General features: G+C 34.9%; 1 protein-coding gene across 1 annotated transcript; it reads left to right on the plus strand.

The window, feature by feature from the left end:
- On the plus strand, window positions 1–1829 carry QC763_302050 (uncharacterized protein; the record flags this gene model as incomplete). The annotated part of the gene is made up of 2 exons (XM_062910660.1): window positions 1–68; window positions 128–1829. The coding sequence occupies 2 exons, from the start codon at window positions 1–3 to the stop codon at window positions 1827–1829; spliced, it is 1770 nt and encodes a 589-aa protein (XP_062766606.1).
- Window positions 1830–11824: the final 9995 nt, after the last annotated feature.

Below are 11824 nucleotides of genomic sequence, written 5' to 3' on the forward strand. Positions count from 1 at the left end.
ATGGCTCAATCAAGGGAGTTAGCAGACCCATCAGCGGTGGTCAATCGCTATCGCGCGTTCGATAGATGGCAAGTAGCCGATCTCCCACCTTCCTTTTCGCGAAAATTCCTAACGAGAACCATCACAGGACCAAGGCTGGTAGTTCCACCCGCAAGGACGTCTTCCTCCACACCCACCAAATCATCAAAGAAATCCATCCCGACCACCATGTCACCAGAGCGAGACCAGGAGGCGAGATGGACCTGCTAGGCTATGCAGCCGCAGGTCACGCAACCGCCGTTCAGGACAACTACAACCCCTCCGGGACCAATGACGTGCCAGCCCACAACGTCCCCGGCTTCTACCTTGACGCTGTCCGCGCCTACAAAGCCAGCCCCAAGCCCTTTGACCGACCAGGAGGAACCCTGATTGACAAGATCTATTTCGGCCGCTGGCTCTACACCTGGCAAGACTTGACCTTCATCCTCTACAAATGCGTCGTCCAAAACACCAACTGTGGCAACGATGCCATGCATTACCTCCTCGCTCCCAACGACGCAGACAAGGTAGATGAGCTTGGCCACCACCTCGACACCGACAGGCTTCTTCTCGCAGCAGGCGACTGGTCATGCACTCTCCACAACGAGATATACGTCTACGATAACGGCGACTGGATCAAGGACCCCCTTCTGTGGCAGAGCGTGCAGGGTGCCTCTTGGGACGATGTGATTCTAGAGTCAGCCATGAAAGACGCCTTGATGAGAGACGTTATTGGTTTCTTCGACACGAGAGATGTCTACCAAGACCTCGGGCTCATGTGGAAGAGGGGCATCATCCTCCACGGCCTTCCTGGTAACGGAAAGACCGCCTCCATCAAGGCGCTGATCAACTCCCTGGAGGCCAGAGGCAAAGAAGACGGCTCTAAGAGAATTCCAAGCCTGTACGTCAAAGCCTTTGACAGCTCCATGGGCGGAAAGTGGTCCATCCGGTACATTTTCGAGCACGCCAGGAAGATGGCCCCCTGCGTTCTCATATTTGAGGATTTGGACTCGTTGGTGTTGGATGAGTACAGGAGCTACTTCCTGAACGAGGTTGATGGACTCGAGTCCAACGAGGGCATCCTCATGATTGGAAGTACGAACCATTTGTCCAAACTCGATCCAGCAATTGCCAAGAGACCTAGCCGCTTCGACAGGAAGTACCACTTCAAGCTGCCCAACGAGGAGACGAGGAAGAGATATGCAGAGTACTGGAGGAAGAAGCTGGAGAGCAAGCCGATCGTGGCAGACAAGTTTGAGGAAGAAATTACCTATCTTGTCGCCCAGTTGACGGACGGATTCAGCTTCGCCTACATCAGGGAGTTGTTCGTGTCGTCGCTTCTGGCGCTTGTGCGCGGCTTCAATCCTGACGTTGTGGAGGAGGATCCCAAGGAAGACGATGCTGGTGATGAGAGCTCCTCGACCGCCGGTGACGGCGTAATTGTTGAGAAACCCGCAATCGTGGGAGAGGGCAATGCCGGGGTGGAAAATACCGAGGAGCAGGAGAAGACTGGCGAAAAGACTAAAAAGTCCAAGCCCAAGCGGGTGTTCCCTGTGCTGGATATTCCTGAGTATCTTCAGGACAACCTGCTGCTCAAGATCATCATATCCCAAGCAAAGATCCTTTTTGAGGAGATGGACCGTGACGATGATGAACAGAAAGAGAAGGAAGGGGACGGTGATGGCGCCATTCGGAGGATCCGAGTGAAGCGTGGTTTACCGGCGCCACGGATGCAACTGGTAAGTGGGACCACTGCTGCTAGCCCTCCTGATGATTCCGCTCCTGATGACACGGATCTCTTGAGGATGTAAAGAGCAATGGTGTTGTGAGCAATCAATCTGAATATACGCATGCTATCAGTCTGTCAAGTTAGAAAATGAGATACCTATATGCGAAAGTACAGCGTTCACTGTTTCATGCCCTCTTCCTCTGTGCCCCTGCCCCCCTGGGCACTCGAAACATATCCAATAAAAGCCCAATGCCGCCACAATATTGACCACAATGTACACCCACACAATGCCGAAATCCCTCCACCTGGTATTATAACTCATTTCAAACCTAGCCAAAAAAATCATCCGTTGTACCCAACGGACAATAGCCACACGGATCCAACGCATCACCGTTCAACACCCTTCCCCCAGCAGCCTGGGCAAACGGCCCCAGAAACCCACCACACGTCATGTTTTGCGGTGGCACCACATGCAACACTTCATAGTCCGCACAGACAACATCTGGCCCTGCGACAGCAGTCGATATGATGCCCCCGGTCAGATACGTCGCTGGCGAGACCTGGTACATAAACTTCCAGAACGCGGGCAAATTCCCTGGCAGCACGCCATTACCACAAAACAAGATGCAAAGCACCCACAACAGCGTCGTCAGCACTCCCGCTTCTTAAGGGAGATCAATCCACACAATCGTGAAGTGGGCAACAGTGCTCGTGAAGGAGAGATACTCCCATAGGAACAAAAACACCAAGAATCCCCTGATGGTCTGGTCATCGGGCGTGGAGTTGCGGACAAATCCAACGGGGTAGTACCAACAAAAGAATATGATGACTGCCATAAGTGTGTTCCAACCTAGTTCGATCAGGACATTGGCCGTCACAAAGGGTTGTCCAGTGGTAGACTTTGGAGAGTCGTTCGCGGGCTTCGTAGAGGTTGCGCTGGGGTATGAACATGGGCATAATCTGCTCTTTGTAGTGCATGAAGAGCACAAAGAAAATAAAGATGACCCAGAGTTGGTTCTGCAGGCCCTGGATTGAATTGTTGGAGGGATAGCTGAAGCCAAGGTACAGGGACTGTCAGGTGGTTGTCAGGGTTAATCCTCACAAACACGGTCAAGGGGTCTCACCGAAAGCGTGAACAAGGCAACCTTGGACCAAACGTACACTGAAGATCGCCGGAAATGCTTGATGATGCGGAGAGCGACCTCCCGGAATTGGGTTGAAAAGGAAGAGACAAATTCCTGATGCCGGCTTCCATGATCGTTGGTCTTGACCGCGCCAGCTTGGTCCGAGGCGAGAGATCGGAGTCGTGCAAGTTCCTGCTTGACACTTTGATACCCCGGAGAGGAGCGCCAGAAATGATGCCAGTCGATGGTAGAAGCATCCTCGTCGGATGGCTCGATGACCTGTAGCATCCACCCTGCGGGGTTCTCACCTTCTGCGATGGGTGGTGCCCCATTTTGTTCAAAGTATTCAATGATAGTCGACGCGTTTGGACCCAAGTCTGTGTTTCATCTAGGGGTGAACCTTTATCAAAGGGAAGGGCAGTGTAACCTACCGCCGAAGTACACCGTTCTCCCACCAGGGGCAAACAACAGGAGACGGTCAAACTGGTTGAAGAAGATAGCGGAAGGTTGGTGGATGGTGCAGAGCACAGCTTGCCCGTTGTTGGTGAGCTTTTTGATTAGCGTGGAGATCACCCAAGAGGTCTGTGAATCAAGCCCCGATGTGGGCTCGTCGAAGAATATCAGCAGCTGCGGCCGGGCTGCTAGTTCCACCCCGATTGTAAGACGTTTTCTTTGCTCGATGTTGAGGCCTTCGCCAGGCGCACCGATGATGGCATCCGCGAAATCTTGCATCTCTAGCATAGGTTGGATGACAAGGAAGTGGACCACATATGGATGTGGCCCAGGTGGGTTTGAACTACCCAAACCATCTACCCACATTAAACCCTCCACAGCCCTGGACCTCCGAAAGCCCCCCGATATCAATACACACTTTATATTCCACCCACAGAGACCAAAAATGAAGCTTTTCTTTTACTTCTTTTTGCTCCAGGTACCCACCAACGGCCAAATATACCGAGGAGGATATTAAAAATGCCCAGAAAGACATTGCCGCTAGTATAAGCCAGCGAAAAGCGTCCAACAAGCACGGGATTCTACGTTCCACCTGAAGCACCGCATTAATAGTACCTTACCAAGGAACCTTACCTATAAAAACTAACAGTAACTTTTTTACGGTGTGACGAACCCCTGTACAGAACCTCTGAAAGAGATACGGGTTGAAGGTAAGTTCTGACAATTGGTTCGGTGCAGCTAAACAGTGCACACTAAGATGTCTCAATATAAATATAAGATACCGTGAATACAATATGTTATTGCATACTGCGGAACTATCTATCTACACTAGGTAGTTCCTCCGTATATATAGACCCTATGCTAAGCCTGGTACCGTCCTAGATCGATTAACTTAACTCTCGATTTTATCGATACTATCTCTTTTGGGATTAACTCTTTTAAATCGATCTTCGATCCTAATAATCCTATCTTAATTAATCTTTATTTATATATTAACGATTAGTCTATAGTACGCCCCGCGCCTTATTAAGTATTAAGCTGTAATATAACGTTTTTTCTCTTAGGCCGAAGTCCTATCGGCCTAGTTTACTTTCTTATATTTACTAATATTTATAAGTTTTCTCCTTTTTCTTTTATTCCTTATACTTTATAATATTTAATTATATAAGTAAAGCGCGATCCGGTATTAGACCTTTATACTCGAAAAAAGCGGATCGCGATAAGTTATTTACTTTAGTTTTACGATTTATTATTATTATAAAACGTATTTATTTCTTTTGCGAGAAACGTAGTTTTTCTTATAAGATTTCTCCTTCCGTTTCCGAGCGTTACGCTACCTATATATAATATAATTAGTCCTTTTATAACGCTTAAAGATTATCCGTTTAATAGCTCCGTAAGGTTATTACTTAATATAATTAAATAGAGACGGAAATAGTAGAAATTAAATCTTAACGCGCTACTTTAAATTAAAAGATTAATTATTTACGTTTATAAAAACGAATGTAGTTTAAGTAAATAGTTACGGCTATCTCCCGTAGTGTCACAACCCTGGTGCAGGACAGTTATAGGGCTACGGGAATAGAGGCTAATTAGGAGAACGTATAGGGAAGCTAATTATAGTAAAGAATAAATAATTAGTGTAATTAGAGCATTAAGTAAACTAAGCAGAAGTAATTAATATAATTAAAGTACTAAGTAAATTAAGTAAGAGTAATTAATATAATTAGGGCACTAAGCAGACTAAGTAAGAGTAATTAGTATAATTAAAGTACAAAGTAGATTAAGTAAAGGAGATTAGTGGCTTTAAGAGACTAATTACGGCTTAGTACGAGGACTATATATACGGAGGAACTAATTAGTATAGATAGATAGTTCTATAGTATATAATTTAAGTTATATTTATAGTATTTAGTATTTATATTAAAATATTTTATTATATACTATTTAATTATACCGAACTAGGATTATTTAAAAGTACTTTTAACCGATATCCCTTTTAGAGGTTCTAAATAGGGGTTCGTTATACGTTATATATTTACTTTAACTTTATTATAGATAATTAAAGGCGTTTTTTTACTACTATAGCCGGACCCGAAAATATTTAAATAGGAGGTATCCCGCCTAGCCTAGGCGAGAGACCCTCTACCAAACCTATACCCTCTACTATATAGTAAGTCTTTAAGCGTCTTTAAAAACTCGAGGATAAAGCTTAGTTAATCCGGAAGTAAATTTTCGCTATCTCGATTATATTTAAATCGACTATTAAATTTCCGGTGCCGAAGCGTTATAGAAAAGAAAAGGTAAAGCTTAAAGGGTTTTTAAATTAATTTAAAACTTATCTTCGTTAATACTTAAATTAATTTATTAACGAAAAGTCGAAAATAATTTTCGTAATTATTAAGCTTAAAGACAGGGCTCTTATATAGTTCGAGCCTATCCTCGATAACTATTATAAGTAAAAGCCGGAAGATTAAAAAAAGATTATTATAAAATACTTCGAAAGTTACCGTACCTTTAAAGCTAATCTTAAAAAAATATTTAGAAAGTATAATAAAATAAAGTACGTATAGGGAAAGCTTTTAAGTCTATACTAAACGCGTTTAATAATTATTTATATAATTTAATTTAAAATCGATAGCTTATATAATATTATTAACGATAAAAGATTTGTTAGCTGCGAAGTCCTAATAGGCCTATAATATAGAGCCTATATAGGGTTGCTGTAAAAATACAGCAGTGCGCAAACGGAAGCGGGAGGATACGACGGCGGTGCCGAAAGAAGGTAAAGCACTGTAATACAGTAAGGTATAAGGAATAAAATAGCCTTTATTGCTTTTGGCCTTAGCCTATTAGCCTTAGGCCGTAACCTTAAACTTTGTCCCTTAAGGAGAAAAAGAAAAGAACTATTCTATAGGAGAGAGGAGAGATCTATATATAGGCCTTCGTAGGCCTATTGTAAGTCCTGTAGGCTCCGGAAGCCCCTATACTATTTAGGGTATTTAGTGGGCTTAGGTGGGTCTAGTGTAGTCTTACGGAAATCTATAGAACCTTCGGTAGCAAAGGTGCCTTGTAAATCACACTATTATAGCAATTTACTACGTAAGCTTATAGCTACTTTAGAAGGTTCTAGCATCTATTAACTAGGCTTTAGGCCACAGTGGCCAAAAGGTTCCCTTACTGCTTACAGTAGTACTGCCCACTGTAATATTAATCTATAGGGCAGTAAGTAGGGCACTTAGTAGTACCTATACGTTAATAACTACTATATAATATCGACGTCCATCGGTCCTAAATATATAGTACCGGAGTAATTAATATTTCCGTTTACGTTTATTATTAAAACGGTTATTACTAAAGTATCCTTTATAATTATTACTATAAATATCCTTACTGTAGCTTCTTTTCTCCGTATAATACTTAAATTACCGATCGTCGATTTATATAGCTATAACGATATACTTATCGATAGTATCGGGCCTTATTTCTTTATATATAACGAACCTCTATCCAGAACCTTTAAAAGGGATACTAGTTAGGGGTTCGTCACACGTTATATACTTATTTTAACTCTATTACGGATAAGTTAAAGGCGTCTTTTCACTACTATGGCCGGATCTAAGAATGTTTAGATAGGAGGCGTCCCGCCTAGTTTAGGCGCCGAAGGACTTTTTACTAAACCTATACCCTTTATTATAAAGTAGGTTATTAAGCGTCTTAAGGAACTTAAAGACGAGGCTTAATAGACCCGGAAGTAGATTTTCGCGATCTCGACTGTATCTAAATCGATTATTAAGCTCCCGGTACCGAAGCGCTATAGAGGAGAAAAAGCAGAGCTTAAAGGGTTTTTAATTTAGTTTAAAACTTATTTTTATTAATACTTAAATTAGTTTATTAACGAGGAGTTAAAAGTAATCTTCGCGGTTATTAAGCTTAAGGATAGGGCTCTCGTATAATTTAAACTTATTTTTAATAATTATTATAAATAAAAGTTAAAGGATTAAAAAAAAATTACCGTAAAGTACTTCGAGAGCTATTATATTTTCGAGGCTAAACTTAAAAAGGTATTTAGAAAATATAATAAAGTAAAGCGTATATAGGGTAGACTCTTAAATCTATATTAAATATACTTAGTAACCGATTACGCGGTTTAATTTAAAATCGATAGCCTACGTAATACTATTAACGATAAAAGGTTAATATAACTTTTTTACTATAGTTTTAAAGATAAAATAAAGAATAAATTATATAAGGAGATAAGGCCCGATACTATTAATAAATATATTATTATAGCTATACGGATTAACGATTAGTAATTCGAGTATTATATAAAAAAGAAAAAAAATAACGGTAAAGGTAATTACGGTAATAGCTATAAAAAATACTTTAATAATAATTACTTTAACGATAAATATAAACGGAGATACCTTAATACTAATTACTTTAATACTATATATTCGGGACCGATAAATATCGATATTATATAGTAAAGGCCGTAAAGCCGAGGCTAAAGTAAAGATAATTTTAAGTATTTTAATTACGGTAAAGTAAAATATTTTAAAAAGGACTATAAAGTACCTAAACGGCTCGGATAGAAAAAGGAAATCGCGTTAATTATTATATTAAAAAGACTAAAAATTATAAAGGTAATAGCTATTAAGTATTAATAAAGTAAAGTAGTAAGTTCCGAGGAAAACTTTAATTAATACGCTAGATAAAAAAATATAGAGTTTTAAAAAGTAAAGGAAATACTAAAAAGGCTAAAGGTAAAGTACGAAGAAAGAAAGCTTTAAATATAAACTTTATAGAATTAAATAGTATAAATTACCATAAAAGTTATTACGGAAGTCGCTAGGGGTAAAAGTCTCGCGTAAAGACCTATTAAATAAACGATATTAAAGAAGTAGTATAATAAGTACGAAATTACTATTTTATAGGATATATTATAACCTATAAAGCTCTTATATAAAAGCTAAAAAGAGTATTAAAAAGGTAGGAAGGTTACTAATATTAGGATCGCGAAGTAGCTAAAGGATATATTAATACCTATATAGTATATACCTTATAAAGGAAATATAATATAGTTTTATCCTATATATCCGGAGTATTAAAAAATATTTTAATTTTAATATATTATATATAAATATATAAAATATTATTAAAGTAAATTATTATATAATTATTAGCCGGTATATAAAGTAAGTAAAGAAAGTAAGCTATAACTAATTAAAAAAACTATAGTCCGATAAAAAAAAGCTTAATAGAAAAACCTAAATAATTATATTTTATAAAAAGTTTAGGACCCGATTAAATTAAAGGATAGCCTTTAGGTTATATAAATTATATTAAAATATATAAAATACTATATCGAATATATAAATAATTAAAATATAAATAATAATATACGCTTATAGGAGGAAATAGTACTAGGATAGTACTTAAGCCTAAACTATATTATATATTTACGGAAAAAGGTTAAGTAATATTATTAAACTAAAATACTTAAGATTAAGTAAAAAAATTATTATCGAGCGTAAATATAAAAAAATATTAAAAACGGAAAATAAAAGAAAATTAAGCGGGTATAATTAAAAAACTTTATATTATTAAATAACCTGGAGCAAAAAGATATTTTTAAACGATATAACCGCTTAAAAAACGATTTACGGCTTTTCGCGAGGGCCATTAACCTTTAACGGACTATAAACGATATTTTTAAAGGTATTAACGTAAAGCGAAAGTATAGGATAATAATCCGGCGCTTATTAACAAAATCGTTACCATATAAAGAAAAAATAAAAAAAATAAACGCCTTTAGATTACTATATATTAAAGAAATCTCTAAATAATAATATTAATAAATAATAGTACGGAAACGAACCTAATTTCGCTATAATTTATATACTAGGCTTATATATTATAAAAAAAAAAAAAAGAATAAATCGTTATATAAAGACTATTTTTTACGTAAAAGGTCTATAGAAAGACATTACCTTTAAATATTACGGTCGAAGGAAAAACAATATTAATTATATTCGATATTATAAATATAGGACCCTCGAAGGATATAATTCTAAAGTAACTATAGTATAAAAACTATAATCTAAAGATTAATTAAAGGAATAATAATTACCTATAACTAAAAAAACTTTAAAAATATCTAATTAACGATAGAAAATTAAAAATATATATAAAGTAGAGTATAGGATAAGTACCTTCCACGGTACTACCGTAAAGAGTATAAAAAGTAATAGTATATTCTATTAATATAGGTAGTAAAATCGAAAAAGTAAGGATAACGACGTTAATAAAAATATCGGAAGTTAATAAATACGCTTATTATAATAATATAAAGAAAGATAAGAAAAAGATAATACCGGTAAAATATCGAAGATATCTAGCCTTTATAATTAAATATCTAAAAGGGCTTCTAAAGTAAGGACCGTAAAACTATAAAATTAAATTAAAAAAAAAAAATTAAACTATAGCTATTTAAAGTTTATTATATTAACGATAAGTAAAGTAAAGAATTATAGAAATATTTAAATAAAAATCTAAAGAAAAAATATATTAAGGAGTCTATATCGCTAATAAAATATCCCGTATTCTTTATACCGAAAAAGGACGGTAGCTTATAATTATATTTAGATTATTATTAACTAAATAATAAAATAATAAAAAATAGTTACTTACTACCGTTAATATTTAAATTATAAAATTAATTAGTAGAGGCGCGATATTTTATACGCTTAAATATATTTATCGGGTACGCCTATATATAAATTAAAGAAGGAAATAAATAGAAAATAATATTTCGTATACTCTATAGCTATTTTAAGTATTTCGTAATACTATTTAGGCTAATTAATATACCTATAATATTCTAATCTTTCGTTAACTATACGATACGGAAGTACCTCGATAAAATAATAATATATTATTTCGATAACGTTTTTATTTATTTACGTACTTTAAAGAAGTATAAATAATACGTACGAGAGATACTTAACGCATTATACGGAACCGGACTTTTAATTAATAAAGAGAAAAGCGAGTTTTATATATAGAAAATAATATATTTAGGATATTTAATATTATTAAATAAAGTTTATATAGAGTTTAAGAAAATCGCGGTAATTAAAGACTAGCTTACATTATAATTATAAATATATATTAAGGAATTCTTAAGGTTTATAAACTTTTATTAAATATTTATTTAAAGCTATATAAATATTATAAAGCTATTTAATTATTTAATTAAAAAGAACGTAAAGTTCCGGTAAGGGTAGGAAAAGGAGTAAGCTTTCCGGAAACTAAAAAAAATTATTTAAAAAAACTTAGTACTTAAATTACTAAACCTTAATCGATTATTCGAGGTTAAAGTAAATATATTAAATTATATAATCGATAAATAATTAAGGTAATAAAATAACGACGGTAAATTATATCCGGTAACCTTTTTTTTAAAGAAACTTAAAAAAATATATTAAAATTATTTAATTTATAATAAAGAGCTACTTATTATTATCGAAGCGTTCGAGAAATAAAAGTTATATTTTAACGGTATTAAATACGAAATATAAGTCTATATAAATTATAAAAATCTACGGTACTTTATTACTATAAAGGTTTTTAACGCGTAATAAATACGATAATTAGAATTTTTTTTAAAATTTAATTTTTAAATTAATTATAAAAAAGGTTTGGAGAACGCTAAGGTAAACGTATTTAACCGGCGAGCCGACTACTATAAAAATATACCTAGAGAGTCCTTATTATTATTTAAAGAGGCGCCGGATAATACTTTTAAATATTTATTATAGCTATAAATAAAGTATTATATAATATATTATAAAAAAACTATTTTTAATAAATATTAAAAGAAATTAAATAATAATATTATAAAATAATATTAATAAGAAGAGCTAGAGCCGTAGGGTATTTAGAAAAATAATTAGGGAAGACTATAGTATAGAAATTAAATATATATAAAGTTAAATAATAAGACGGTACTAATAATAAAGATTTATATATTAAAGTTCGGAGGATATATAGGTATTACTAAAGCTATAGAAAAAATTAAATAATACTTTAACTAACTAGGAATTAAAAATAATATTAAAAAAGTTATTTAATTATACTATACGTACGAAAAAACGAAGGTTATAAGGTATAAACCCTATAGATTTCTAAAGCTATTACCGGTAATAGAACGGCTATAAAGTTTAATTACGATAAACTTTATTATTAAATTACTAAAGTCTAAAAATATAATAACCGGCGTTAAGTATAATAATATATTAACGGTAATCGATAGGCTTACTAAATAAATATATTTCTTACCTTATAAAGAAACTTAATCGGTAAAATAATTAATAAATATAATATTATAGTATATTATATTTATATATATATAATTAAAGGAATTTATTACGGACTACGATATTAAGTTCGTATTAAAGTTTTAAAGAGCGTTAATAACGAGGTTAGGGGTAATAAA

The sequence above is a fragment of the Podospora pseudopauciseta genome, chromosome 3, assembly GCF_035222475.1.
Source record: "Podospora pseudopauciseta strain CBS 411.78 chromosome 3, whole genome shotgun sequence".
NCBI classification, from domain to species: domain Eukaryota; kingdom Fungi; phylum Ascomycota; class Sordariomycetes; order Sordariales; family Podosporaceae; genus Podospora; species Podospora pseudopauciseta.